This window comes from Oncorhynchus masou, chromosome 31, assembly GCF_036934945.1.
Source record: "Oncorhynchus masou masou isolate Uvic2021 chromosome 31, UVic_Omas_1.1, whole genome shotgun sequence".
NCBI classification, from domain to species: domain Eukaryota; kingdom Metazoa; phylum Chordata; class Actinopteri; order Salmoniformes; family Salmonidae; genus Oncorhynchus; species Oncorhynchus masou.
In genome coordinates this window covers 93,786,571-93,809,875 of record NC_088242.1, presented here as the reverse complement: position 1 = coordinate 93,809,875, position 23,305 = coordinate 93,786,571, and the positions used below count along the sequence as shown (strand labels likewise).

Sequence of the window (23,305 nt, the reverse complement as noted above, 5' to 3'; positions counted from 1 at the left end):
TTATAGTTTCCGGATTTGACCATATTAATGACCTAAGGCTCGTATTTCTGTGTTTATTATTTTATAATTGAGTCTATGATTTGATATTTGATAGAGCAGTCTAACTGAGCGGTGGTAGGCAGCAGCAGGCTCGTAAGCATTCATTCAAATAGTACTTTACTTTCAAACACGTTTGCCAGCAGCTCTTATCAATGCTTGAAGCACAGCGCTGTTTATGACTTCAAGCCTATCAACTCCTGAGAGGCTGGCAATACTCAAGTGCCTATAAGAACATCCAATAGCCAAAGGTATATGAAATACAAATGGTATAGAGAGAAATCGTTGACGCGTCATAATTCCTATAATAACTACAACCTAAAACTTCTTAACTGGGAATATTGAACACCAGCTTTCATATGTTCTCATGTTCTGTGCAAGGAACTTAAACGTTAGCTTTTTTTACATGGCACATATTGCACTTTTACTTTCTTCTCCGACACTGTGTTTTGGCATTATTTAAACCAAATTGAACATGTTTCATTATTTATTTGAGGCTAAATAGATTTTATTTGTGAAATGTATTAAGTTAAAATAAAAGTGTTCATTCAGTATTGTTGTAATTGTCATTATTACAAATATATATAAAAAAAAGTTTTAGTTTTTATTAAAGGCAAACTAATTGTATTGGCGTTTGTGTCCTCCAATAAATCGGTATCGGCGTTAAAAAATCATAATCGGTCGACCTCTAGTTGTAATTGTAAACAGTTGAGTCAGAGCTGGTCTACGACTAATGACCTTGTGCATCATACTCTGAGTGCAGCCACAATTCACTGATGCATTAATATACACACACAAAGAGAATGTTTGCACCAATTTCCATGTTGTCTTATAATACACTACATGACCAAAAGTATGTGGACACCTGCTCGACGAACATCTCATTTCAACATCACGGGCATTAATATGGAGTTGGTCCCCTCCCTTTGCTGCTGTAACAGCCTCCACTCTCATGGGAAGGCTTTCCACTAGATGTTGGAACATTGCTGCGCAGACTTGCTTCCATTCAGCCACAAGAGCATTAGTGAGGTTGGGCACTGATGTTGGGCGATTAGGGAGTCGGCGTTCAAATTAATCTCAAAGGTGTTTGCTGGGGTTGAGGTCAGGTCTCAGTGCAGGCCAGTCAAGTTCTTCCACACCGATCTTGACAAACCACTTCTGTATGGACCTCACTTTATGCACTGGGGCTGAAATAGGAAAGGGCCTTCCCCAAACTGTTCCCACAAAGTTGGAAGCACAGAAACATCTAGAATGTCATTTTATGCTGTAGCATTAAGTTTTCCCTTCACTGGAACTAAGGTGTCTATCCCAAACCATAAAAACAGCCCCAGACCATTATTCCTCCTCCACCAAACTTTACAGTTGGCATTATTAATTTGGGCAGGTAGCGTTTTCCTGCCATTTGCCAAACCCAGATTCGTCCGTCCGACTGCCAGATGGTGAAGTGTGATTCATCACTCCAGAGAATGCGTGTCCATTGCTCCGGAGTCAAATGGCGGTGAGCTTTACACCACTCCAGTCGACGCTGTGCATGGTGATCTCATGCTTGTGTGTGGCTGCTCTGCCATGGAAACCTATTTCATGAAGCTCCCAACTAACAGTTCTGTTAGTGCTGACATTGCTTCCAGAGGCCGTTTGGAAATCAGTAGCAAGTGCTCTAGCAGGGCAGAAATTTGACGAACTGACTTGTTGGAAAGGTGTCATGACGATGCCACGTTGGGGCGGCAGGGTAGCCTAGTGGATAGAGTATTGGATTAGCTACCGGAAGGTTACAAGTTCAAACCCCGAGCTGACGAGGTACAAATCTGTCGTTCTGCCCCTGAACAGGCAGTTAACCCACCGTTCCTAGGCCATCATTGAAAATAAGAATTTGTTCTTAACTGACTTGCCTAGTAAAATAAAGGTAAAATAAAAATAAAATAAAAATAACTAAGCTCTTCAGCAAGGCCATTCTACTGCCAATGTTACTGCCAATGTTTGTCTATGGAGATTGCGCGGCGGTGTGCTTGATTTTTTTATTTCTTTACAGCTGTCGGCAACAGCTTTGGCTGAAATAGCCTAATCTACTTATTTGAAGGGGTGTCCACATACTTTTATAAATATAGTGTAGCACGGTACATCACATACAATAAGGTATGTCTATTGTGAAAAGCACGAAAAGGATTGCTTTGACTGGCAGTTAATACAACATGGATAAAACTGTTGTCGCTATAGTGTATTTCCTCAGGACTGAGCCTCTTCCCAAAACTTAGCAAACAGAGGTGGCTTGTTGCTAACACCCTGGCCTTAGAACACTGTACAAATGTGGTGTTAGTTAGCTGCCAAATTACATAAACTGATAATTTATTGCATGCAAATCCTTGCGTCATACATAGATAACACTGGAGACTAAAGTCAATCAAATAGCAAAGGCTGACCTCAGCTAGTTAGGCGCCTGTCCTGCAAACACAAACAATGATTCATTAACCCCGGCAATGTTAATTCTATAAAAGAGCTACCCCTTGGGGACGCATCCATTTTGCCATGACAAAAACATTGGTTCCTTCCAGAGTTTGCAGGTTAAGTAACTATTTAACTAACGTTAGCTAGCTAGCTAGCTAGTTAGTTTAGCGTCATCTAGCGAATGCTAGTTTAGCTAACAAATATGAGATATTATTGGATGTGACATGGTACTGAACTGAGGAAAACATTAAAAAGATATATATTTCAGATGTTTTTGTATTCGTAAACATCCAAAATGTAGTCAACGAGCTGGTCGACTAAGAAAACTTTAGCTAACAAGCATCAACATGCTAGCTTGGTTAGCCGAGTCCCGACCCAGTCCCTCACCTGCGTTCCTCGGCTTTTTCCTCCGAAGTAATCTCCATTTCCTCGGAGCAGGGGGAAAACTGAATACGGTATCAGCTTCCCCCCAAGTCCCCTTCCAGTATGCACAAGTCACCGGCCGCTTACAGTCAGTCGGTGGCTTAAAATTAGCTCGTCGCATTCACTTTTGACTAGGAGTGTGACTGTAGTCCAACATAAGCGCTGTCAGTGTCAAAATCACACGTCGAAACAGCAGGACAGGCCTGAACAGAAACACACAACCACATGACTTCAGTGGGCGGGGTTGATGTTTCTCAGGCTCCAACTCAAACTCTTTGACACAGGTTGATTTGTCCGTGATAATATTGACATTTATTTTTTGCTGGAGCTATTTAATGCAAACTAGCCTCATACTGATCTGATCTGTGAGTTATTCTAATGAACATGCCTGTATATTTTCTACCTTACTCAAGTATCCTCTATTCTCTGTTGAATCAAGTCTGGGACATTAAATGTCAAGTTTCACATTATTATTTGTAGCTAGTGGGGGATGAATTAATGACAGCCCTGAACGTCACGTTTTTTTAAAGTGAAGTGTGATAGAGTGAGAGAGGGAGAGAGCGAGAAAGAGAGAGAACCCTTCACCACCACCAGGTGTATATATATATATAGTATCAGTCAAAAGCGGACACACCAACTCATTCAAGGGTTTTCCTTTATTTTTACTATTTTCTACATTTTGGAATAATAGTAAAGACATCAAAACTGTGAAATAACACATATGGAATCATGCAGTAACCAAAAAGTGTTAAACAAGTCCAAATAGATTTGAGATTCTTCAAAGTAGCCACCTTTTGCCTTGACAGATCTGCACACTCGTGACATTCTCTCAACCAGCTTCATGAGGTAGTCACCTGGAATGCATTTCAATTAACAGGTGTGCCTTATTAAAAGTGAATTTGTGTACTTCCTTCTTAATGCATTTGAGCCAATCAGTTGTGTTGTGACAAGGTATGGGTGGTATACAGAAAATAGCCTTATTTGGTCAAAGACAAAGCCCATATTATGGCAAGAACAGCTCAAATAAGCAAAGAGAAGCGACAGTCCATCATTACTTTAAGACATGAAGGTCAGTCAATGCGGAAATTTCAGGAACTTTCAGGAAAGTTTCTTCAAGTGCAGTCAAGCGCAAAACCATCAAGCGCTATGATGAAACTGGCTCTCATGAGGACCGCCACAGGAAAGGAAGAGCCAGAGTTACCTCTGCTGCAGAGGATAAGTTCATTAGAGTTAACTGGACCTCAGATTGCAGCCCAAATATATTCTACAGAGTTCAAGTAACAGACACAACTCAACATCAACTGTTCAAAGGAGACTGTGTGAATCTGGCCTTAATGATCAAATTGCTACAGAGAGACCACTACCAAAGGACACCAATAAGAAGAAGAGACTTGCTTGGGCCAAGAAACACGAGCAATGGACATTAGACTGGTGGAAATCTGTCCTTTGGTCTGATGAGTCCAAATGTGAGATTTTTGGATCCAACCGCCGTGTCTTTGTGAGACGCAGAGTAGGTGAACGGATGATCTCTGCATGTGTGGTTCCCACTGTGAAGCATGGAGGAGGAGGTGTGATGTGTGGGGGTGCTTTGCTGGTGACATTGTCAGTGATTTATTTAGAATTCAAGGCATACCTCAACCCAATTCGTTCCCAGGCTGTGTCACAACCAGCCGTGATAGGGATTCCCATAGCGCAGCGTGCAATTGAGAGTTTGCCTGGGGGGTTTGGCCGTGGGGGTAGGCCGTCATTGTAAATAAGAATTTGTTCTTAACTGACTTGCCTAGTTAAATAAAGATTTTTTTTAAAGAGTGAAGGAAAAGCAACCAAAAAGTGCTCAGCATATCCCACATATGCTGAGCACTCCTTTGAACTCCTTCAAAACTGTTGGAAAAGCATTCCTCTAGAAGCTGGTTGAGAGAATATGTGTCCAAACCTTTGACTGGTACTGTGTGTATATATATATATATATATATACACACAGTACCAGTACCATATATATATATGGGGGGAATGGCTATATATATATATATATATATATATATATATATATATATATATATGTATATATGTCTAGCACAGACAGTATGTATACACAGTACCAGTCAATGTTGGACATTTGGACACATATTCTCTCAACCAGCTTCTAGAGGAATGCTTTTCCAACAGTTTTGAAGGAGTTCAAAGGAGTGTGTGTGTGTGTGTGTATATATACATATATATATATATGTGTGTGTGTGTGTGTGTGTGTGTGTGTGTGTGTGTGTGTGTGTATATATACATATATATATACAGTAGGGCAAAATAATATTTAGTCAGCCACCAATTGTGCAAGTTCTCCCACTTAAAAAGATGAGAGAGGCCTGTAATTTTCATCATAGGTACACTTCAACTATGACAGACAAAATGAAAAAAAAATCCAGAAAATCACATTGTAAGATTTTTTATGAATTTATTTTCAAATTATGGTGGAAAATAAGTATTTGGTCAACTACAAACAAGCAAGATTTCTGTCCCACTGTGTGTGTATATATATATGTATGTATGTATGTATATATGTATGTATGTATGTGTGTGTGTATGTATGTGTGTGTGTGTGTGTGTGTATGTATGTATGTATGTATGTGTGTATGTATGTGTGTATATATATATATACTGTCTATACACACTGTCTGTGCTAGAAACCTAGAAACCTACATTTCATACAAAGCCTGCTAATATCTTGACAATGCTGCCATCAGCTGGTGCTGAAGGGTTCTCTCTCTTTCTCACTTTCTCCCTCTCAATTCAATTCAATTTAAGGGCATGGGAAAATATATGTTAACATTGCCAAAGCAAGTGAAGTAGATAATAAACAAAAGAAAAATAAACAACAAAAATTAACTGTAAACATTACTCATTACACTCACAGAAGTTCCAAAGAATAAAGACATTTCAAATGTCATATTATGTCTATATACAGTGTTGTAAGGATATGCACAGTGGCAGATTTAGGTGTGGCCAGTGCTTAATCTTGCCTGGGGGCGGCACCGGCTCCCGCACAATTTTGGGGGGAATGGCGACATTTGCGCGATCGGTTTTCTATCGCTAATTTGCATGTCACGTCAATGATATCATGTCACCGTGGGACAATGAACCTTTTTCGGTTAGGCGCCCTGATTCTAGTTTGTGAGCTAGGCAGGCTACTGCCTGGGAAGGTCTCCCACTCAGAAGTACGAGATGGGGAGGGGGACAGGGGTAGGTTGACCTCGGGTCTCCCCACTGGAAGCCCGAGGTAGGGAGGGCGGGGAATCTATCAAATAGCGCATCTCTAACTTTGTACAGTACTAATGCAATTAGTAAAATCAGCCACACTACGAAATGCTACCAAATAAGCCACAATTAATTCATAATACTGTGCATATATAGTTTCACAGATATATTGTTAGCATTTTTTTCTGGTTTGTGCGAAATCGTTCAGAATAATATAAGAAAAGGTCTAAGCCATCAGGTCGCCAGTTTAGGAAAAAATAGAAGAGGAGGCAAAAGATAAAGATGTGCAGCTACGTCATCTCTTTGTGAGTATAATATTATCCTTGTAATGAAATAGGCTAGTATAACACTTGTGTTTGTTACTATGTTGCTATTACACATAGGGTGACAATATTCAACAACTAGCTTACATAAAATTGGTTATAATTTCACATAGTTTCATCATGATAATGTGTGTAGCCTGCAGCAAAACGATTACAACCTAACGAGCACATTATTGATTTGGTTAACTGTCATTGAGGTGACATCATAAAGGTTTTCTGTGGTTGTATTGACTAGGTCCTGAGCCCAGTAAGGGGAATTTCCAATGCTATAGGCTAACTTAAAAGAAGTCTATATTATGCTGTTATTTCTTACCTTTTGTGATATATTGAGTCTTAAAGGGGTGTCTTATGCCTAGAATTAGCCAAGGAGGTTGTATGGTTCATTTGGTTCCTATTCTGAAAGTTTGCTAAATTGTGCATAATGACATGTATATTTAATTGTGGAACAAATTTCAAATTCAGGGGCACTTCTGAAATATTTTGGAGCACCCCTGGCATTGGCCAGGATGAGGAGCCATCTACCTCTTCAGCTACACAGGCTTGTCCAGAAATGATCTCAGAGCCTCACGATGAGTAGCCATCTACCTCCTCAGCTACACAGGCCTCATCAGAAATGTTGTCTGAGCCTGAGGATGAGGATGAGGATGAAGACCCATTTGCTTCCACTTCTCCCCAGCAGGATTCTTCAGGTGTGTTTGTGCGCACACGCACGTGTGTTTATGTGTGGTGTGTGTGTGGGGTGGGGAAACACGCACGTGTGTTTATGTGTGCATCCCTGCATAACATAAACAAAATAAATCATTTCCTTTTGCAAAGTTTTAAGTTTCCATATTGTAGGTAACAATGATGGTTTTATGATTACTGGGTTTGTATGTGGGATGTTCCACCACTGTGAATAACATGTGAATAACATGTGTAAACTAATGCCCATGTGCTCTCCATTAGAAATGCCTGTAGCATCATCCCCACCAAACCCTGCTGACTGAAGATGAACCCTGTCTACAGACCCTGTTGCTGAGGATGAACCCCTGTCTACAGACCCTGTCTACAGATCCTGTTGCTGAGGATGAACCCTGTCTACAGACCCTGTTGCTGAGGATGAACCCCTGTCTACAGACCCTACTGACTGAGGATGAACCCTGTCTACAGACCCTGTCTACAGACCCTGCTGACTGAGGATGAACCACTGTCTACAGACCCTGCTGACTGAGGATGAACCCCTGTCTACAGACCCTGTCTACAGATCCTGTTGCTGAGGATGAACCCCTGTCTACAGACCCTACTGACTGAGGATGAACCACTGTCTACAGACCCTACTGACTGAGGATGAACCCTGTCTACAGACATTACTGACTGAGGATGAACCACTGTCTACAGACCCTACTGACTGAGGATGAACCCCTGTCTACAGACATTACTGACTGAGGATGAACCCCTGTCTACAGACCCTACTGACTGAGGATGAACCCCTGTCTACAGACCCTACTGACTGAGGATGAACCACTGTCTACAGACCCTGCTGACTGAGGATGAACCACTGTCTACAGACCCTGCTGACTGAGGATGAACCACTGTCTACAGACCCTGCTGACTGAGGATGAACCACTGTCTACAGACCCTACTGACTGAGGATGAACCCCTGTCTACAGACCCTACTGACTGAGGATGAACCCCTGTCTACAGACCCTGCTGACTGAGGATGAACCACTGTCTACAGACCCTACTGACTGAGGATGAACCACTGTCTACAGACCCTACTGACTGAGGATGAACCACTGTCTACAGACCCTGCTGACTGAGGATGAACCACTGTCTACAGACCCTACTGACTGAGGATGAACCCCTGTCTATAGACCCTACTGACTGAGGATGAACCCTGTCTACAGACCCTGTCTATAGACCCTACTGACTGAGGATGAACCCTGTCTATAGACCCTACTGACTGAGGATGAACCCTGTCTACAGACCCTGCTGCTGGCCTTCAGTTCTGACTGACAGAATGAGGACACAACTAGTTTGCAGAGGACCAAGAGAGGTACCACGTAACTTTGTTTTCCATGGAATGAGGAATGAGAGTGATGGAAGAAGATGCCACCACCAGTATTTCAGGAAGACCTTAGTGAGTGGTGAAAAAAATCCCTCGGAGTTGGTTGATGTATTCTGAAAGAAACAACAGCCTCTTCTGCTTCTGTTGCTAACTTTTTTCTAAGAAGAACATTTATTTAACAAACTCAGGACTGACAGACTGGAAACATGCTGTCACGTCCTGACCATAGAGAGCCCTTATTTTCTATGGTAGAGTAGGTCAGGGCGTGACTGGGGGTTAGTCTAGTTTATATTTTCTATGTGGGTTTCTAGTTTTGTTTTTCTATGTTGGTGATTTTGTATAATTCCCAATTAGAGGCAGCTGGTAATCGTTGTCTCTAATCATATTTAGGTAGCTTTTTTCCACCTGTGTTTTGTGGGATATTGTTTATGTGTTAGCACGCCATTGTTGTCACGGTTTCGTTTAGTCTTTACTGTTTTGTTGTGTGGTTCACTTATTTCTAATAAAAGATGTGGAACTCAGCTAAACTACTGAAAGAGCTGCTTCCTGTGCTTGGCCCTCCTATGTTGAACATAATAAACGTCTCTCTATCCACCGGATGTGTACCAAACTCACTAAAAGTGGCAGAAATAAAGCCTCTCTTGAAAAAGCCAAACCTTGACCCAGAAAATATAAAAAACTATCGGCCTATATCGAATCTTCCATTCCTCTCAAAAATCTTAGAAAAGGCTGACGCAGCAACTCACTGCCTTCCTGAAGACAAACAATGTATATACGAAATGCTTCAGTCTGGTTTTAGACCCCATCATAGCACTGAGACGGCACTTGTGAAGGTGATAAATGACATTTTAATGGCATCGGACCGAGGCTCTGCATCTGTCCTCGTGTCTCCTAGACCTTAGTGCTGCTTTTGATACCATAGATCACCACATTCTTTTGGAGAGATTGGAAACCCAAATTGGTCTACACGGACAAGTTCTGGCTTGGTTTAGATCTTATCTGTCGGAAAGATATCAGTTTGTCTCTGTGAATGGTTTGTCCTCTGACAAATCAACTGTAAACCCGGTGTTCCTCAAGGTTCCGTTTTAGGACCACTATTGTTTTCACTATATATTTTACCTCTTGGGGATGTTATTGAAAACATAATGTTAACTTTCACTGCTATGCGGATGACACACAGCTGTACATTTCAATGAAACATGGTGAAGCCCCAAAATTGCCCTTGCTAGAAGCATGTGTTTCAGACATAAGGAAGTGGATGGTTGCAAACTTTCTACTTTTAAACTCGGACAAAATAGAGATGCTTGTTCTAGGTCCCAAGAAACAAAGAGATCTTCTGTTGAATCTGACAATTAATCTTAATGGTTGTACAGTCGTCTCAAATAAAACTGTGAAGGACCTCGGCGTTACTCTGGACCCTGATCTCTCTTTTGAAGAACATATCAAGACCATTTCAAGGACAGCTTTTTTCCATCTACGTAACATTGCAAAAATCAGAAACTTTCTGTCCAAAAATGATGCAGAAAAATGAATCCATGCTTTTGTCACTTCTAGGTTAGACTACTGCAATGCTCTACTTTGCTACCCGGATAAAGCACTAAATAAACTTCAGTTAGTGCTAAATACAGCTGCTAGAATCCTGACTAGAACCAAAAAATTTGATCATATTACTCCAGTGCTAGCCTCCTACACTGGCTTCCTGTCAAAGCAAGGGCTGATTTCAAGGTTTTACTGCTAACCTACAAAGCATTACATGGGCTTGCTCCCCTATCTCTCTGATTTGGTCCTGCCGTACATACCTACACGTACGCTACGGTCACAAGACCAGGCCTCCTAATTGTCCCTAGAATTTCTAAGCAAACAGCTGGAGGCAGGGCTTTCTCCTATAGAGCTCCATTTGGTCTGCCTAACCATGTCAGAGACGCAAACTCGGTCTCAACCTTTAAGTCTTTACTGAAGACTCATCTCTTCAGTGGGTCATATGATTGAGTGTAGTCTGGCCCAGGAGTGGGAATGAACGGAAAGGCTCTGGAGCAAGAACCACCCTTGCTGTCTCTGCCTGGCCGGTTCCCCTCTTTCCACTGGGATTCTCTGCCTCTAACCCTATTACAGGGGCTGAGTCACTGGCTTACTGGGGCTCTCTCATGCCGTCCCTGGAAGGGGTGCGTCACCTGAGTGGGTTGATTCACTGATGTGGTCATCCTGTCTGGGATGGCGCCCCCCCTTGGGTTGTGCCATGGCGGAGATCCGGGCTATACTCAGCTTTGTCTCAGGATGGTAGTTGGTGGTTGAAGATATCCCTCTAGTGGTGTGGGGGCTGTGCTTTGGCAAAGTGGGTGGGGTTATATCCTTCCTGTTTGGCCCTGTCCGGGGGTGTCCTCGGATGGGGCCACAGTGTCTCCTGACCCTCCTGTCTCAGCCTCCAGTATTTATGCTGCAGTAGTTTATGTGTCGGGGGCTGGGGTCAGTTTGTTATATCTGGAGTACTTCTCCTGTCCACGGTGTCCTGTGTGAATCTAAGTGTGCGTTCTCTAATTCTCTCCTCTCTCTCTCAGAGGGCCTGAGCCCTAGGACCATGCCCCAGGACTACCTGACATGATGACTCCTTGCTGTCCCCAGTCCACCTGGCCGTGCTGCTGCTCCAGTTTCAACTAACTGTTCTGCCTTATTATTAATCGTCCATGCTGGTCATTTATGAACATTTGAACATCTTGGCCATGTTCTGTTATAATCTCTACCCGGCACAGCCAGAAGAGGACTGGCCACCCCACATAGCCTGGTTCCTCTCTAGGTTTCTTCCTAGGTTTTGGCCTTTCTAGGGAGTTTTTCCTAACCACCGTGCTTCTACACCTGCATTGCTTGCTGTTTGGGGTTTTAGGCTGGGTTTCTGTACAGCACTTTGAGATATCAGCTGATGTACGAAGGGCTATATAAATAAATTTGATTTGATTTGAGATCACGCTGCACGTTGATCCGAGTGTGTTGCCAACGATTGTGACACAGGCAAGTTCTTTGCTGACTTCACACGACAGCAGTCCAGAACACCAAAACTGCATGAAAACATGGAAAGAACTGGCAATGCAGATCAAAAAAGTGGAAACAATTGATCAGCATGAGATGGCACTTATGCAGGCTGAGAGGATAAGATGGAGAGAGGTGTTGACACGTCTGACTGCTATTGTGCAGTCTCTGGCCATTACAAATCTGGCACTAAGGGGACACACAGAAACGCTGTACTCTCCATCAAATGGGAATTTCCTCAAAGAGGTTGAACTGACAGCACAGGTTGATCCAGTCATGAAATAGCACCTTAACCGTGTTAAAAAGGGACCTGGAGTCACACCATCAGCTACCTTGGCCACCAAATACAGAATGAACTCATTGATTTGTTGAGCAGCCAGGTCATTACAATAATGGTGAGAGACATCAAGCTGGCTAAATGCTTCTCTGTCATTCTAGATTGCACCTCAGATGTCAGCCACACTGAACAGTTGTCCGTCGTGATTAGAACTGTGTCACTGAAGGAGGAGCCCCACATAAAGGAACATTCTATTGGGTTTTTTGTAGGCAGAGGAGTCCACGGACCAACATTTGGTATCCCTGATTCTCAAAGATTAGAGGAATTAAACATTCCTTTTTGAGGACTGCAGAGGACAGTTTTATGATAATGGGGCCAACATGAGAGGCAAAAACAAAGGTGTCCAAGCCAGACTCCTGGAAACAAATCCAAGAGCTCTATTTGTGCCATGTGGGGCTCACACATTGAACCTGGTTGTGGCTGCTGCTGCTGAAAGGTATGTCGATGCCACAGGTTAGATTGGCATGTTACACAAACTGTACACCTTGTTCTCAGCCTGCACACAGCGACGGGCCATCTTGAAAAACATGTGGACATCACTTTGGAGATGTGGAAGGTGGGAGAGTAAAGTTAAGAGTGTTGAGCCACGAGGTATCAGGCAGCAGTGAGAGAGGCACTAAAGACACTGAGGTATCAGGCAGCAGCGGTGAGAGAGACACTGAGGTATCAGGCAGCAGCGGTGAGAGAGACACTGAGGTATCAGGCAGCAGCGGTGAGAGAGACACTGAGGTATCAGGCAGCAGCGGTGAGAGACACTGAGGTATCAGGCAGCAGCGGTGAGAGAGACACTGAGGTATCAGGCAGCAGCGGTGAGAGAGACACTGAGGTATCAGGCAGCAGCGGTGAGAGAGACACTGAGGTATCAGGCAGCAGCGGTGAGAGAGACACTGAGGTATCAGGTAGCAGCGGTGAGAGAGACACTGAGGTATCAGGCAGCAGCGGTGAGAGAGACACTGAGGTATCAGACAGAGGTGAGAGAGACACTGAGGCATCAGGCAGCAGCGGTGAGAGAGGCACTGAGGTATCAGGCAGCAACTCAAGAGGCACTGAGGTATCAGGCAGCAGCAGTGAGAGAGGCACTGAGGTATCAGGCAGCAGCGGTGAGAGAGACACTGAGTTATCAGACAGAGGTGAGAGAGACACTGAGGTATCAGGCAGCAGGGAGAGAGACACTGAGGTATCAGGCAGCAGTGAGAGAGACACTGAGGTATCAGGCAGCAGCGGTGAGAGAGACACTGAGGTATCAGGCTGCAGAGGTGAGAGAGGCACTGAGGTATCAGGCAGCAGCAGTGAGAGAGGCACTGAGGTATCAGGCAGCAGCGGTGAGAGAGACACTGAGGTATCAGACAGAGGTGAGAAAGAGACACTGAGGTATCAGGCAGCGGTGAGAGAGACACTGAGGTATCAGGCAGCGGTGAGAGAGACACTGAGGTATCAGGCAGCAGCGGTGAGAGAGACACTGAGGTATCAGGCAGCAGGGAGAGAGAGACACTGAGGTATCAGGCAGCAGCAGTGAGAGAGACACTGAGGTATCAGGCAGCAGCGGTGAGAGAGGCACTGAGGTATCAGGCAGCAGAGGTGAGAGAGACACTGAGGTATCAGGCAGCAGCGGTGAGAGAGACACTGAATCAGGCAGCAGCGGTGAGAGAGACACTGAGGTATCAGGCAGCAGAGGTGAGAGAGACACTGAGGTATCAGGCAGCAGCGGTGAGAGAGACACTGAGGTATCAGGCAGCAGCGGTGAGAGAGACACTGAGGTATCAGGCAGCAGCGGTGAGAGAGGCACTGAGGTATCAGGCAGCAGCGGTGAGAGAGACACTGACATCAGGCAGCAGCGGTGAGAGAGACACTGAGGTATTAGAGAGACACTGAGGTATCAGGCAGAGGTGAGAGAGACACTGAGGTATCAGGCAGCAGCGGTGAGAGAGACACTGAGGTATCAGGTCAGCAGCGGTGAGAGAGACACTGAGGTATCAGACAGAGGTGAGAGAGACACTGAGGTATCAGACAGAGGTGAGAGAGACACTGAGGTATCAGGCAGCAGCGGTGAGAGAGACACTGAGGTATCAGGCAGCAGCAGGGAGAGAGACACTGAGGTATCAGGCAGAGGTGAGAGAGACACTGAGGTATCAGGCAGAGGTGAGAGAGACACTGAGGTATCAGGCAGCAGCAGTGAGAGAGACACTGAGGTATCAGGCAGCAGCGGTGAGAGAGACACTGAGGTATCAGGCAGCAGCGGTGAGAGAGACACTGAGGTATCAGGCAGCAGCAGGGAGAGAGACACTGAGGTATCAGGCAGAGGTGAGAGAGACACTGAGGTATCAGGCAGCAGCAGTGAGAGAGACACTGAGGTATCAGGCAGCAGCAGGGAGAGAGACACTGAGGTATCAGGCAGAGGTGAGAGGGCTGAGGTATCAGGCAGCAGCAGTGAGAGAGACACTGAGGTATCAGGCAGCAGCAGTGAGAGAGACACTGAGGTATCAGGCAGCAGCAGTGAGAGAGACACTGAGGTATCAGGCAGCAGCAGTGAGAGAGACACTGAGGTATCAGGCAGCAGCAGTGAGAGAGACACTGAGGTATCAGGCAGCAGCGGTGAGTTGACACTGAGGTATCAGGCAGAGGTGAGAGAGACACTGAGGTATCAGGCAGCAGCGGTGAGAGAGACACTGAGGTATCAGGCAGCAGCGGTGAGAGAGAGACACTGAGGTATCAGGCAGCAGCAGTGAGAGAGACACTGAGGTATCAGGCAGCATCGATGTGAGAGAGAGACACTGAGGTATCAGGCCAGTATTTATGCTGAGAGAGAGACACTGAGGTATCAGGGCAGCAGTGAGAGAGACACTGAGGTATCAGACAGCAGCAGTGAGAGACACTGAGGTATCAGGCTGCCACGGTGAGAGAGACACTGAGGTATCAGGCAGCAGCAGTGAGAGAGACACTGAGGTATCAGGCAGCAGCGGTGAGAGAGACACTGAGGTATCAGGCAGCAGCAGTGAGAGAGACCAGGTATCAGGCAGCAGCCTGAGAGAGACACTGAGGTATCAGGCAGCAGCGGTGAGAGAGACACTGAGGTATCAGGCAGCAGCACGGAGTTCTGCACTGAGGTATTTGACAGCAGCAGTGAGAGAGGCACTGAACATCAGGCAGCAGCAGTGAGAGAGACACTGAGGTATCAGGCAGCAGCAGGGAGAGAGGCACTGAGGTATCAGACAGCAGCGGTGAGAGAGGCACTGAGGTTTCAGGCAGCAGCAGTGAGAGAGACACTGAGGTATCAGGCAGCAGCGGTGAGAGAGACACTGAGGTATCAGGCAGCAGCATTGAGAGAGACACTGAGGTATCAGGCAGCAGCGGTGAGAGAGACACTGAGGTGTCAGGCAGCAGCGGTGAGAGAGACCCTGAGGTATCAGGCAGCAGCAGTGAGAGAGACACTGAGGTATCAGGCAGCAGCAGTGAGAGAGGCACTGAGGTATCAGGCAGCAGCAGTGAGAGAGGCACTGAGGTATCAGGCAGCAGCTGAGAGAGGCACTGAGGTATCAGGCAGCAGCAGGGAGAGAAAACTGAGGTATCAGGCAGCAGCAGGGAAGAGACACTGAGGTACCAGGCAGCAGCGGTCAGAGAGAGACACTGAGGTATCAGGCAGCAGCGGTGAGAGAGACACTGAGGTATCAGGCAGCAGCAGTGAGAGAGGCACTGAGGTATCAGGCAGCAGAGGTGAGAGAGACACTGAGGTATCAGGCAGCTCGGTGAGAGAGGCACTGACAAATCAGGCAGCAGCGGGACAGAGAGACACTGAGGTATCAGGCAGCAGAGGTGAGAGAGACACTGAGGTATCAGGCAGCAGCGGTGAGAGACAGACACAGGTTGATCAGGCAGCAGCGGTGAAGAGAGACACTGAGGTATCAGACAGCAGCGGTGAAAGAGAGACACTGAGGTATCAGGCAGCAGATGAGAGAGACACTGAGGTATCAGGCACCAGCGGTAGAGAGAGACACTGAGGTATCAGGCATTTGGTGAGAGAGACACTGAGGTATCAGGCAGCAGCAGTGAGAGAGACACTGAGGTATCAGGCAGCAGCTCTGTCACTGAGTTATCAGGCAGCAGATGTGAGAGAGACACTGAGGTTTCAGGCAGCAGCAGTGAGAGAGAGACACTGAGGTATCAGGCAGCAGCGGTGAGAGAGACACTGAGGTTTCAGGCAGCAGCAGTGAGAAGACAAATCAGGCAGCAGCGGTGATTTGAGGCACTGAGGTATCAGGCAGCAGCGGTGAGAGAACACTGAGGTATCAGGCAGCAGCTGTCAGAGAGACACTGAGGTATCAGGCAGCAGGTGAGATTGAGACATGAGGTATCAGGCAGCAGCGGTGAGAGACACTGAGGTATCTCAGCGGTGAGAGGCACTGAGGTATCAGGCAGCAGCAGTGAGAGAGACACTGAGGTATCAGGCAGCTTTGTGAGATGTGACACTGAGGACAGGCAGCAGCGGTGAGAGAGACACTGAGGTATCAGGCAGCAGTGAGAGAGGCACTGAGGTATCAGGCAGCAGCGGTGAGAGAGACACTGAGGTATCAGGCAGCAGCAGTGAGAGAGGCACTGAGGTATCAGGCAGCAGCGGTGAGAGAGGCACTGAGGTATCAGGCAGCAGCAGGAGAGAGGCACTGAGATATCAGGCAGCAGCAGTGAGAGAGCCACTGAGGTATCAGGCAGCAGCAGTGAGAGAGGCACTGAGGTATCAGGCAGCAGCGGTGAGAGAGACACTGAGGTATCAGGCAGCAGCAGTGAGAGAGACACTGAGGTATCAGGCAGCAGCGGTGAGAGAGACACTGAGGTATCAGGCAGCAGCGGTGAGAGAGGCACTGAGGTATCAGGCAGCAGCAGTGAGAGAGACACTGAGGTTATCAGGCAGCCAGCGGTGAGAGAGACACTGAGGTATCAGGCAGCCACGGAGAGAGAGACACTGAGGTTATCAGGCTGCCACGGTGAGAGAGACACTGACTTAGGTGAGGGATCAAATCAAAGGCCCTGTGAAGATTGAGGCCCAGTCCTTGTCAGAGGAGGTGGGATCATACCGCTTCAGCATCTGTACAGTGATGTGGTATGACACCTGGAGCCAGATCCAACATGTGAGCAAGCTGATGCCGTCTCCCAGGATGCATGTGGATGTTGCAGTCAGTCTTCTCAGAAAGACAGAGAGAGGTCTTCATGACTGCACAAACGTCAGCCGAGGATATTTGCGAGGAGGCCGTTCTTCAACAAAAAAAGGCTGAGGTCCACAATGCAGCACTTGTCCTTCGAATCATTTGATCAGATCAAATCAAACTTTATTTGTCACATGCGCCGAATACAACAAGTGTTGACTTTACCGCGAAATGCTTTTCTGACAAAACAACAATGCAGTTCAAGTAGAGCAAAGACAATATTTACCAAGTAGACTGAAATAAAAAAGTAATAACAAAAAGTAACCCAATGAGAATAACAATAACGAGGCTCTATACAGGGGGAAGGAAAGATTTTCCTCATTGGAAAATGTGGGGGAGAAGTTTGGAGTGCTGTCAACCTTCCTAAGTCTCTCCAATGAGGAGAGAACAATGTGAGGCCCTTAGTGTGACACTGCACTATGAAGAACACTCAGACTTGGATGGCAGAGAGCTTGCACAGGAACTGAAGAACTTGTCTGACTTGCCATCGAAGACCATGACCCTGCTTGAGCTGCTGATATTTCTAGAAGAAAGGGAGCTCTCAGGAAATGTATCCGTATTTGTGGACTCCTCTCAGAATTAGTCTTCCTCTTCCAGTGACCGTAGCTGAAGCAGAGAGGAGCTTTTCAAATCTGAGGCTCATCAAATCCTACCTGAGGTCCCACCATGTGACAGGAACGCCTTAGTGGCCTTGCTGTCATCAGCATTAACCATTCAACTTCTGGGCAGATTTCTTATGATGATGTAATTGATGACTTTGCATCAAGGAAGGCAAGAAAGGTCAGGGTTCAGATGGCAGTTGTGCAATTTAGTTTGTGTGTTTCTTGTTTCAGTAGTTCAATAGTGTAATAATCAGGTTCTCTTTTTTATAAGTGTGTTATTCTATTTGTGTATTTGTGTCATATAGAATTTGTACAATTTAGTTTTATTTGTGTGTGTTTTGTTTGCAATAGGGTAATAGTGTATTAATTCAATTATCTTTTTATTTCTATTTATACACTACAATTTGTTTCTATTTGTCTTTACTTCTTTTTTGATATTCATCTTGTGAATTATCTTATTTTGTGTATATTTATATAGTTTTAAATGTTATGATTATTTATTTGTGTTGTTCCAAATGTCTGAATAAAAATGACATTTAGTGCAGAATGGTGCTTTTTGAAAGGGGGAGCCCAGGGAGCTATACAAGCTAGAACGGCCACTGCATGTGAAATTGTTAAAGTACAAAAGGAGAAAATTAATAAAAATACATTTAGATTGTATTTACAATGGTGTTTGTTCTTCTGATTGCCCTTTTCTGTGGCAACAGGTCACAAATCTTGCTGCTATGATGGTGTAACGGATGTGAAACGGCTAGCTTAGTTAGCGGTGTGCGCTAAATAGCGTTTCAATCGGTGACGTCACTTGCTCTGAGACCTTGAAGTAGTTGTTCCCCTTGCTCTGCAAGGACCGCGGCTTTTGCGGAGCGATGGGTAATGATGCTTCAAGGGTGTCAGTTGTTGATGTGTGCAGAGGGTCCCTGGTTCGCGTCCGGGTATGGGCGAGGGGACGGTCTAAACTTTACTGTTACAATGGCACACTGTGTGGTATTTCACCCAGTAGATATGGGAGTTTATCAAAATTGGGTCACTCTCACACAGAAACACACACAAACAAACATAAAAATATCCTCCTGTATTTTGCAATGCCCATCACTTGTTGCATGCTCTGCTCAATAAACTGTGGCTATGCGTACTTCGCACACATACACGCGCGTATGGGCACACACACAAAGGATTGTGTTTAGGAGCCACACACATAATGAGAGGATTTGACATATTTACCTACAGGGCATTGCGTCTCTCGTTACTGGCCAGTAGTATAGCGATCCTGGTTACATGACCAACGTTACAATTCCCCCGAAATGCGTTAATCCTTCTGGCACAATGCGTAGCGTGTTGGCCTTTGACGGGGTCCACCTCCCTACCACGCTGATCACTACATTGGTGTAAGAAGTGCCATCGGAACGCATGGCACAGATGTGTGAGGGAGCTGAGTAGTCAACGTGCCTTCTCGTTTAGAGGTAGCTGTGTGAGCCATGTTACAATTCCCACCAAGTGGGTTATTAACCTGACACTGCCTACTTTGGCGACAAGAAATAAGAGAGGGCTATTAGTGTTATGTATCATATTTCTCCAGTAATTCTTAATAAACTTAATTCAGTAAGTTTCTTTTTGAGAAACTGTGTGCCTTTCTAAAGACCACATAAAGAAACACATACAAAGATACTCACATGGTGGCAACATCTATCTTTTGTATCTAGGGAAAAGGTCATGGATTTGTGTCAAATGTTTTACAAAGTTCCCACATGATAGCGCTATGGAGTCATCGCTCAATAAACTGGTCTATGTGGAGACAGGAGCTGCTGTGGAGACAGTAGTTGCTGTGGAGACAGGGTGGACATTAAGTCAGTTGCACAACTGAATGCATTCAACCCGAAATGTGTCTTCCACATTTAACCCAAACATCAGGCCTATTCAAGTATGTGCATGAGAGACTGTAATGAACAGTGAAGTCTTTGACGAGCCGGTTTCTCCACTGAAAGTGTGCCTTGGTCATATGGGCCTGTATTCACAAAGCGTCTTAGAGTAGGAGTGCTGCTCTAGAATCAGTTTTGCCATATTACATCATAATGAATGTACAGAGGGTACCTGATCCTAGATCAGCACTCTCCCGCTGAGGAACTGAATGAATACTGTGCCAGGACCATCCACTCAGACGTGCTCAAGGCCACACGTCTTGAGGTGTTATGGACTACTGAGGGTTGGAAGAGTTACACAATGATTTTACACAACATTCACAGACACGTCAATGACAGTGTGAACGGTCACGTACTGTAATATAAGATTTTCCGCCATAATTACTGCATCTAACTTCCTTCCTCTATTGCTGTCAAAATACTTTTTGTACGATCATATTGTTTTCATAATACTATATTGTACCTAATGGTATCAACTGGCATCACAATCACCTTTATTCACCCAATACATTTGCATGCACAGGAATTTGACTGGGTGAAATGGATATACAACCAGACTATAAACAGGATATACACAATAAACAGGATATACAACCAGACTATAAACAGATATATATAAACAGCCAGACTATAAACAGGATATACAGCCAGACTATAAACAGGATATACAACCAGACTATAAACAGGATATACAGCCAGACTATAAACAGGATATACAGACAGACTTTAAACAGGATATACAGACAGACTATAAACAGGATATACAACCAGACTATAAACAGGATATACAGCCAGACTATAAACAGGATATACAACCAGACTATAAACAGGATATACAACCAGACTATAAACAGGATATACAACCAGACTATAAACAGGATATAAAACCAGACTATAAACAGGATATATAGCCAGACTATAAACAGGATATACAGCCAGACTATAAACAGGATATACAACCAGACTATAAACAGGATATACAACCAGACTATAAACAGGATATACAACCAGACTATAAACAGGATATACAACCAGACTATAAACAGGATATACAGCCAGACTATAAACAGGATATACAGCCAGACTATAAACAGGATATACAGCCAGACTATAAACAGGATATACAGCCAGACTATAAACAGGATATACAGCCAGACTATAAACAGGATATACAACCAGACTATAAACAGGATATACAACCAGACTATAAACAGGATATACAACCAGACTATAAACAGGATATACAACCAGACTATAAACAGGATATACAGCCAGACTATAAACAGGATATACAACCAGACTATAAACAGGATATACAGCCAGACTATAAACAGGATATACAGCCAGACTATAAACAGGATATACAGCCAGACTATAAACAGGATATACAGCCAGACTATAAACAGGATATACAGCCAGACTAGCATAAGGCAAACGATTCTGTGGTTTGATGAGACAAAAATGTTTCTCTTTGCACTGAATGCAGAGCACTATGTCTGGAGAAAATCAGGCACAGCTCATCACCGTCTAACACCATCCCTAAGTGAAGCACGGTGGTGGCAGAATCATGCTATGGGGATGCTTTTCGGCGGCAGGCACTGGGAGACTGGTAAGGATAGCGGGAACAATGAATGGAGCCAAATACAGGCAAATTCTTGATCACAACCTGCTTCAGAGTGCAAAATACCTTTACGTTCCAACAGGATAATGAAAGTCTTTGAGTGACCCAGCCAAAGACCAGACGACTTGAATCCCATTGAAAAACTGTGGAAAGACTTGAAGATTACTGTTCACCGCCACTCCCCATCTAATTAAATTTAGAAAATCCCCAAATCCAGATGTGCCAAGCTGATACAGACGTACCCAAGACAACTTAATGCTGTAATTGACGCCAAAGGTGTTTCTACAAAGTATTGATTCAGGATTGTGAATACTTATGTCAATTACATATGTCAGTGTTTAATTTTCAATACATTTGCTAAAATTTCTAGAAACATGTTTTTACTTTCTCATTATGGGGCATTGGTTCAGGCTGTAACACAACACAATGTGCAATAAATCAATAGGTGTGAATACCTTCTGAAGACACTGTATATATATGTAGAGTCAGGTGTATAGGAATGTGTGCAAAGAGTAATATGCAGTTCAAGGATGAGAATATCATGGTGGACCAGGTGGCCAGTTGGTGAGGGCCACGGCGCTGGGGAAGAAGGTGTTCAGGTGACGGGAGGTTTTAGTCGTGATTGACCTGAACGGTCCGTTTGCCAAAGGGGAGTCTTTGGAAGATAGGGTGTCCGGGGTGGAATGGGTCGGTGATGATCTTTCCGACACGCCTCCATGCCATGGAGTCGTACGGGACTCTCCATGGAGGGCAGAAGGCAGCCGATGACCCTCTAAGTAGAACGGACAATCCGTTGCAGTTTGTCTCGTGGTCCGGGCAGATGCATTCCGGAATCACACAGTGATCGAAGAGGTGAGGATGAACTCGATGATGGTTCTGTAGAATCTAATCGGTATTGTCCGCGAGAGTATTCATTTCTTCAGCTGACGCCTCAAGAAGTACATTGGCTAATGTCTAGATAGGGTCCTTGAAAAATAAAATCTGGCATTTGTTGGAAGGGAACACAGATTATCTATCCATTGTCCATGTGGTAAAGTAATGTGGATAATTGATATAATATTATCAAGTAGTCCATGAAATACTGAGACAATACTTTTGTGTAGTCCATGAAATACTGAGACAATACTTTTGTGCAAGTGATATTACCTTGATGAAAAATATGTTTAACTTTCCTGGTTTTCCTCACTTTCGTAAAAATAATTGAAATACATTTTTTATTCTATATTAAGGATACACGGCCTCTCATCTGTCCCAGTGTGACATATCAATTAACCTATATAGCCTATGTGTTTTGTGTAGAATAAGTGTGGTTTGTAATTATCATAACATCCAATGCTTCTACGTACTGTACCTGTGCAGTACAATACAGTCTGCTATTAGCAGACAAAATAAGATTAGATTCCTAAAGCTGTTAACAATATACAGCGACATAAAAAACACAGGGTCACATGTGGCTCAGTTGGTAGAAGGTGGCACTTTCAACGGGTGACCAGTAAGAAGAAGTCTGAAAGCGTATGCCTTCTCCTGCGAGTCGGTCTGGATGAAAGCGTCTGCTCAATGACATCAACGGTAAACACACCCACAGCATAGGTGAGTCAGGGAGACCGGTCTTGACACGTGCACCTGACGTATGGAAACTAGGTTAGTGGAAGGACGTGTAGCTACAGTCAAAACTCAACGGAAATATACCAATGTGCATTAGAAATGTTTCCTATATCAGGAAAACCTTAGTGGCCGACCTATGAACTGCAGGGTTTCCTACTACCCTCATTTCACTGGCATATATTTAGAAATCCCAGAGTACAATGGTCATTACTTTGTGGAGTTTCGTTTCTCTGGGATGCAATGAAACAAGCAACACGTTGTAGGCAACGATTTGGTACCAGGAAATGACCGTGTTGAAATCTTAGAAGTATGATACAGTTAGGCACCCATTACCACATAATTTCTTAAGAAATTCTAAGGAAATACTAGCTTGTTATAACAATAACTCATCACCCCATTCAGTTACAAATGTAAAAAACTAAAAATGTTATGTTCAATGTAACTCTCTGGGCAGATACAGTGCCCAATGTTTCAGTTTTTGATTTGTT

At 44.6% G+C, this 23,305-nt stretch overlaps 1 protein-coding gene across 1 annotated transcript in view; it reads right to left on the bottom strand.

The window, feature by feature from the left end:
- Positions 1 to 3,110, bottom strand: part of LOC135524771 (run domain Beclin-1-interacting and cysteine-rich domain-containing protein-like) — a 67,704-nt gene extending 64,594 nt beyond the window's left edge. The window contains 1 exon segment of the mRNA XM_064952582.1: positions 2,866 to 3,110. Coding sequence (XP_064808654.1) covers positions 2,866 to 2,903 — 38 coding nt within the window. The 5' untranslated portion in view covers positions 2,904 to 3,110.
- Positions 3,111 to 23,305: the final 20,195 nt, after the last annotated feature.